This window comes from Temnothorax nylanderi, unplaced genomic scaffold (assembly GCF_030848795.1).
Source record: "Temnothorax nylanderi isolate EJ_2023f unplaced genomic scaffold, tnyl_v1.0 TNYL_tig0001_pilon, whole genome shotgun sequence".
NCBI classification, from domain to species: Eukaryota; Metazoa; Arthropoda; class Insecta; order Hymenoptera; family Formicidae; genus Temnothorax; species Temnothorax nylanderi.
This window is the reverse complement of record NW_027249063.1, coordinates 133,096-141,352: the sequence shown is the minus strand read 5'-3', so window position 1 is coordinate 141,352 and position 8,257 is coordinate 133,096. Positions and strand designations below refer to the sequence as shown.

At 38.4% G+C, this 8,257-nt stretch overlaps 1 protein-coding gene across 2 annotated transcripts in view; it reads right to left on the bottom strand.

The window, feature by feature from the left end:
- Window positions 1-2,260: 2,260 nt before the first annotated feature.
- The window catches only part of Glurib (Glutamate receptor IB), a 104,169-nt gene continuing 98,172 nt past the window's right edge, over window positions 2,261-8,257 (bottom strand). For both annotated transcript variants that reach the window (XM_071697275.1, XM_071697193.1), the window contains one exon: window positions 2,261-7,395. Coding sequence is in view for 1 of the 2 variants with exons in the window: in XM_071697193.1 (XP_071553294.1) it covers window positions 7,321-7,395 (75 nt within the window). In the remaining variant the exon portion in view is untranslated. The remainder of the gene's footprint in view (window positions 7,396-8,257) is intronic.

The window sequence follows — 8,257 nt, the reverse complement described above, 5'->3', positions numbered from 1 at the left end:
TGATCAAGTATATCTTCCGTTCGCAGAATCTCAGAGAAACATACGTAGATTGCTGCTCCACTCTTATCTAATGATTTTTAAATCTTTAAATCGATTAAATCTTTAGATCGACATTTTTTTAAACGATCTCTTCATAACGTTTATTTGGTATTTTTTCCCTTGTTTTTGTAACATTATTTAGTAAATATTCTCTAACAATGATTAGTCATAAATTGTTAATTTAAAATTTTGAAATTAAATGACGAATTAATACTTTATTCTATTTATCTATTTATATTCCTGCAGCGTATTGACAACACACACATTAGCACACATGTTAACAAAATTGCTAATATGTAAATAATATAAATGTAATAAAAGATTAATGATTTTTATTTTGATAAATGTATACGCGATATTTATATCTTGGCCAACGCGATATTTGTCAAAAAATATATATATTCCAATTTTTCGTGAAGAATTTTTTTTATTGCAACAATCGATATTCGGTGTCAAACGAAACGTATTTTATATATGAACATACATAATGCATCTGGCAGCTGGTTTTATTTGATAGATTCTGATCGTAGCAGCCATACGTCATCCTTCGTGTCACACTATTACTCGTGTATTCCTTCGAATATTCTGAAATTACAATTTCCACTTGTGTTTTAAATAACACGGTAACTATAGTGATATATTGATACTGCTGTTCGGTATTACGCTAATGGTGATAAAACATGCAGATTAATATTCATTTAATATGCGTCATATTTATCGCGTGTACGGGGAAGCTTAATCTCGTTTCTTATAAATTGACGCTAATTAATACATTTCGTTATTCCGCGGCGAGAAAATTTCGACAAATTACGTCCGTGCGGTTTAAATTGTCGCGACTGATGTTTATCGATGATCGTGTGTCGTGCGGCGCATATATAAAATAAAAATCCTCGAGGGCAGATCCGACTCGCGATTGGTTACCGTCGATCGGAAGCGCGTTATTAGCATCTGAATGAGGCAGGGGGCGAATCAGTTCGAATCCGGTTCGACGATGAAGCGGCGGGCTCATCGATCACTAACCATTTCACTGAAATAATTCCAATGCAAATGCATCGAACCGACGACGTCGCCGGAATCTTTACTGCCTTCAGTCTCGCGAGCTCGAGAAGGGATCGCAAAGAAAATTAGCTGGGAAACACGAAGCGATATTTCTGCGGAATCCCCGCCGTAAAGAAGGATTTGATCGCTTCTGCTGAAACTTTTTGAAACGCCTTTCAAGAATAAGGTCACCCGGTTAGCATACCAATGCGAATTTGATTTCATAGAAAATATTCTACCCTTTTGAATTCTATAAAAACGAATAACGATATTCGATTACTTACATAATATATGATTACATGAGACAGAAACAATATTGTACTTTCCCGTTATTTTACGAGATATAAGTAAGAGGACATGTTACAAATAATATTTTTTCGAAAAGAAATTAATTTGAATGACCGACTTACGGTGCGTTATAAAGATTATTAACTCTAAATTTAATTTAGACAGCAGGCAAAACATTGAAACTGTTATCGCTTGCATGAATCTAATTAAATGTGATTCTGCAGTTAATTTAAAGTAGTCGCATAATTCTCTATTTAAAGTAGTCCCATAATTCTGTACCGTTCGTTAATGAACTGTTACCTTCTTGATAATTGGTTTTGTTTCTCAACTTTTGATAATCGGTTCTGTTTTAACTTTTATAACTTTTGCAAATAGAAATCGACGCGAGTCATCTGTTAGAGATTATTTGGAGTACCAACTCGCGCTGATAACGAAGTTACCATCTGAGTTAGCGTTTCTAAATTAGCAATGACAAAACGTAATTGCCGTCATGTAAGTTAGTATACTGTGATGAATTGTATAAAGTGCAAAGCTGATTGCGAGACAAGGAGTAAGGCTGTATGATTAATGGTCGGTATGATAATGCATTATTTCGTTAGCGCATTGCTGGTGCAAGTCGCAGTGGAATTCCCTGATTCGCCAGAAAATGCCTCTTAATAAATTGCGACATATAGGATAAAATACGTATTACCGATTTTGTAACTTAGATTTTGTAACGTACACGAATAAATTCTACTGTCTAACGTGGATTAATTATTCTTGTAATTATAAAGTCCATCTTCGAAAGGATTGTGTGTCGGCGAAAGTAAAATTGCAAATTTACAGCACTTACCTTTCGTTTTGCGAAAGACAAAAAAATAAATTTGGATCGGGTTCGCATATCTTACATGTTACATTTAAATAAACGATCCTGTATTGTGACAAATTTGATTGGTATACAATGGTTTACAAGGGAGTCGATCGTATCACGCCACGGGATGGCACGAGGATTGAACGAAGGATTGAATCGAAGGTACAAGCGTAAGTGGAATGCAGCGATGAATGAAAGCGCAAACTGGAAGACGCTATTTTTTCTGTTTTTCCCCCCTCTTTTGCCGTGGAAATACTTGTGTATTCTCTCGCGCGGTCTCTCGTTCCATTTACAGGTGTCAACGCTGCGTCGGTGCAAGTTTCAGAGACATGTTTTTCTTGTGTGTTACGCAGATATCTGCAGACATTCTGCTCGACAAAAACTCATTTTTTTTTTTGTAAATGGGCATTTTGCCTAGGAAGTTATCATAAGCAGAGAGATCCGTTTTTACAAATTGGACAGTCTGTCGGAATATCGGATGAGCGTATTGCGACAAATGCGTCGAGCAGAATGAGATGCTTGTTCGGTCGTCGTGACGTATAAAAATGGAGGTTAAATCGATTGGGTGTTGCGGAAGGTGCTCCGAGATATTCCTGCTCTTGCTCGGGGAGCGACATGTAATCACACAGTTACACATGTAAACGTAATCAAGTAGTTACATACGAAAACGCGAAGCCTCTACACCTTTCCTCCGGATGGTAATCTGGATCGACGTGCGCAAACGTGGCACTTTAACATCAATTAGAGATCTATTAGCGGGATATTTTGATCGGTTTACTTTGATGTAGCTCGCTATGTCGATCCAATCGAAAATCCAGGGTGTTCGGAAACGTGTTTAGAACCATCCATCGGAAAAGGTGCATCATCGAGTTTCTGCGACCCGATGGAGGACGAGGAGGTTTTTCGGTGCACTGAGAAAAAGAATATTTAGATCCAAAAAAATATTTATTAGGTGGCTCCTAACAGCTTGTTTACTTAATATAATACACATATTTATTTAGAATTACATATTTTTATTTAAATTAAGCAAAAATATGTAATTCTAAATAAATATGTGTATTAAGTAAATTAGCTGTTAGGAGCCACCTAATAAATATTTTTTTTTATCTAAATATTTTTTTCTTAGTTGGGATTTCCGTCAAACTGGATATTCCGTGCGCGCGGATTGTTACATTGCTTGTTCGTCGGTTTTTCACGCAGTAAACTCGGGGATAGAAAAAGTGTCACGATGAACATCAACACGAGAAACGTTAACGGTAACGGACGATCGGGACGCAATCTCGCGATTGCAAGACGCGTCGACGATTTTTTTGTTCGATTATCTTAAATCACTCGCACGTATGTCTTCGCTCTAACGTGCTATCAATTGCGCGATTTACATTTGTCAGTTTAAATCACACTGGGTACTTCGACATAGTTCTTGGAAAGGTTTTTCGTTTTCGCTCGACGCTCGATCCCTTCTGAGCTTCTCCTCTCATAACATTATCATGCACGACGTTTATCATTATTCTTGTCTTTTCTTTTAACGACTTAATACCCGATATACGCATTATCTATCGCTTTATTATCCGGTGATAGATAACAATTATTCGTAATAAGAAAGTCTGACGATATGATAGGTTGATCGCTCTCGACGGCCGCCACGAGTAAAATCTTTCCTATATACGAAAGTGGAGGACATTATTTCTACGCTCCGCGATCGTATTATTAGCGTAATTATTATTTCGTCGTACGAAATTTCTTTCGAACTCGTATTATTTTCGCACTGGATTTGTGCTGGACAATCGAGACCTATTGACATCGTCGTATCACAACGTACAAAATTTATCAAACGTATTCGACATGCTGTGTAGTTTCTTTTTTTGAAAGAATCAAATTAATATTTCATTGTAAGGCTGTTTTTATCGAGTGTCCCAAAAGGAACGATGAGTACGTCGCGTGGAAACTTTTAATAATCGCAAGACGCAACGTGAAAGGACTTTCATACTAAATTGGCAATCTAATCTTTGATATTTACAACTGGGAACTGTGGAAATACGCGTTGCGTCGCGATTTATCGCGTATTTGTATGGGCAAAGCGCACCTCGAAAAAAAGGAAATTTAGCTTTACACGTGGCGGCACGTAATTTGGCTATACCGATTTCCCCCGCCGTTTCACGTCCGACACTGAGCTAAATTGCGGTTGCAGTTATTTTTACATGCGGCAAGCGTCCCCGAGTCGCTTTTAAAATTCAGCACGGTTTCTATAATTATTCGATTAAGCTTATATCGTACTGACAGCGCGACAGAGTTTCCAGGTTTCCACAAAGTGGTGCAGTCGCTTCATTTATTTCGACGTTGAAATTTACGCGTCGACGTTTTCGGTAAATGTATTGTCTAATATACAGAAGAATTAATCGAACATACGATCTGCGCAAATGCTTATGTTAATTTGGTCTTCTTGCATATTTCTGAAATTGAATTATTTAAGTGCACTGCGCTGTTAAAGTGTGCGAAACTTTACATAAGAAATATCAGTAGTAGAAATATTAGTGTATTAATATATATATATCAAATATTATTGATATTAAACAATTTGATATCAAATTATGACAGCTAATCATTTAAATCGCTAAATGCTGTCAATTATATAAGTTTTATAAACGTACAATTACTATTAAATCTGTTAATTAATATCTCTTCCTATTGTTCGGATATCAGTGTTTTGTTGTCACGTACAAAATGACGCATTGTTGTTTGAAGTAACGCGAGCATCGAACTCCGATCGATGAAGTTTTAAAGACGGCTTGCATAATTACAATCTGCGCTCTCAAGAATGCACACATTTGTGCAGTTATTGGGCGTCTGTTGTAGATAAAACATTAAAACGTAGCGTCGAACTACTTGGGCGGGAGATATCGTCTCTTGGCACGAAAACCAATGACCGTAAACGTCGTTTCGCGGGCCAGATCGCGGCGATCCGTCGACGCACGGTAAGTTCCATCGCGAGACGGCTTTTGAAGACGGTTAGAAAAAACACGAAACGAGAAAGCGGGGGATACTTTTGCGTCCATCTATCGATCCAGATCGGCGCGATCTGGCACTATTAGGTACTTATAACGCGTTTACACGATTAACCTAAGTCCATACGTTCGCCACACGCACTCCGCCACAATTCACGCGCTCACACACGCTCTTCCTCTCTCTTTCGCTCTCGATAAACGTCTATAAGTATGTATATTTTTATTTGCATTTATATTTATATTTATATTTATATTTATATTTATATATATTTATTTATATATTATATATACTATTTCGCTCGCAACATTCACGCAACATTCGGTGCGATTGTACACCCATTGTTTTCTTTCTTTTTTTCTTCAGTTAAAAAACTCATGTGACTCCGCCGTTTGCGGCGCCAGACTCCACTCTCGCATTGCACAAAATAGTTACCCCCTTATACACGGTAATCGGTAATTGTAATTCATAATAATAATCATAATATAACTAGTAATAATAATAAGAATAATAGTAGCGTCGTCGTCACGATCGACAAGTCTCTTTTGGCACGTGACGTTTCTAACTGACTCGCGACGGCGGACTCTCGGCCACCGCGAATCTTCCTCTACTTCCACCCGCGAACGCCGTCCTTCATCTTAATAGTGCGTTCCTCTTCGCGCATTATGGCAGTAAGTGTGTTGTTCGAGTTGCTGGTTGCACATGCACCCATCCCAGGACCATAATCATACTATCGCAATCGCGACGAGCTATTTGCGTCGCCGATAGTGAATTCGTTTACTTTTGATTTTTATTTGATTCTCACGCGGTTATTTACAATGTACAAAGGATTCGATCGAAAGGAACTTTCGCCCCCGTTCTGGTCGCCGCCCCGTAAGATTAGCTTCGGAGCTTGGGAGATATCTCGATATTTTCGGGCGACGACTTCGCGGCGAAAGATTCCGCCGATTTACGGAGAATGTGGCTGCTCCTTCTTCAAACCTGAAGCCCACGGTCCAATATATATGTTCTATATTGCTCCACTTATAGATTTTTTTACGTTTTACTTTACTCTTGATAATTGAAGAGTCTGGAGGATGTAGATATATTTTTAATAAGATGAGAATAATAATAAAATGTAATAAAATACTTTTAGATTCCAATATATTAATCTCGGAATGCTGTCGTTTTTTAAAAAATGGCAGTATCAATGCTACTTTCCGCAGGTGGATAATTTTTTCGAATTAGATGCATATTTTCCTCATAAAGCATGTGACCTCAGTGGAGAAGATAGTAGCCGCGGAGAGGAGAATAGATGGTATTAAAAAGATTTTCAAATGCGGTTTACTTCACATACTCTATCAGTCGTCGAATAATTCCAAGTACTCGAGTAACGCGACTCCTCGCGATTCGAACATGCCGATAATCCAATTGCCCTTTACGTAACTCTGTATTGAGATAATCGTATATTTCTCCAATATTTATTAGAGGAACTAGTCTCTTAACTTTTCCTAAATCTTATAAATACAACGCATCGTTTATTGAAAATCGATACAAAAATCGTCCGGTGCTGCGTTAGAAGTGTTACAGCGAAGAAACAACTTTTCTTCCTTTAATTTCTTAGAATCTTATAATTATTGCTCTATAAAAATATCAGTGCTTCCATGTCTTCAATTGCTTCGTTACTCGAGCTCGGATTATTCGACTTCTGGGGTAAAATCGCAAAAAGGAAGATTGCCTCGACAGTGTTCAAACGTCGTAGCGATACCTCCCCCAACAGTTAAATACTCCGCCACGACGGAAAGACGCCGATTGTTTCTTCGTTTGGTTTGGCGTCTAGGTGATGTATTCCGGCTTGTCATCATTGAGGCCGGACCAGTGTCGCGGGGACGCCGGTGTCCACGGCACCGCTACGTCGAGAGCCGCGATGCCGAGCTTCCGCTGGAAGATGAACTTCGGGCTCTTCTTGTTCTTCGGGCTCTTCGGCGGCGATTCCGCGAAGGTCACGCTCCTCCGTGGTCTCCTGGGTGGCGGGGGTGGCGGCGGGGGTGCCACCAACGGTGGCGGCGGGGGCGTGGGCAGCGAATTGGCGGGCGAGTTGTCGCTCGGACTTTCCTGGTAGCAGTTTACACCTGGGTATGTGTGTTGCTGTGTACCTGATCGCCCTCGGTATTCCCAATCGCGTTTGCTGGTGCGTAATACTGGAAATTTTCAACGTCGACGATTAGACAGCGTTAGGCCCGCTTGAGCTAATAACCTTCCATAACTATCGCAGTTTCTCAATCACAGGATTAAGAAAAGGATTAAGTTCTTTGAAGAAGAAAACAAAAACGAAAGAATAATATGATTTTTCTTTCAATTTTCTGAAACACCATCTCAATCTTTTATCGTTAGTTATTTAAATTGTAGATAAATTCTTATTTGGAATAAATGAGTGTTGAGAATTAACTTTTTCAACGTTAAATTTCTTTCCGACAGCGCAATTAATGGTGTTATCATAAATTAATAAACCTTAATTGATGCAAGTAGTAACATTTTTGAAGATTGGTCACACACAGATAATCTGAAACTGAACAGTATACGACGGTATACTAGCTCATGCACATTGATAAAAGGTGGTAAGAATCTTATGTGACGAAATTTTGGGTGTAGTGATTTATGACATAATTATACGTGAAAGATTGCAAAACTATAGGTGTGTGATTTTCTAACGTGAATAAAGCTATTGTACCGGTACCGGTAGCGGTACCACTTCTTCTCTACATTTTGCAACGTATGGTTTAATGCCAATTAGATAAATCTCTAACTTATAATAAATAAAAATACGGATATACAGACGATTCATTCTAATTTGCAATAGCAATCATTGCTAATGCAAACTTGGGATTTATATCCAAATCCTTTGTTTTAATATATTCTTCCAGATTAATCCGAGCGCGGAGATCGAAAATATATTACAATTTGTAATAATATTGGCGTCATAGTTTGTAACGATAATAGTATCCACAAATAAAGAAGATTTTTGTTTGCCTTGAGCTTCGCGGACGGACGATCGATCGGACA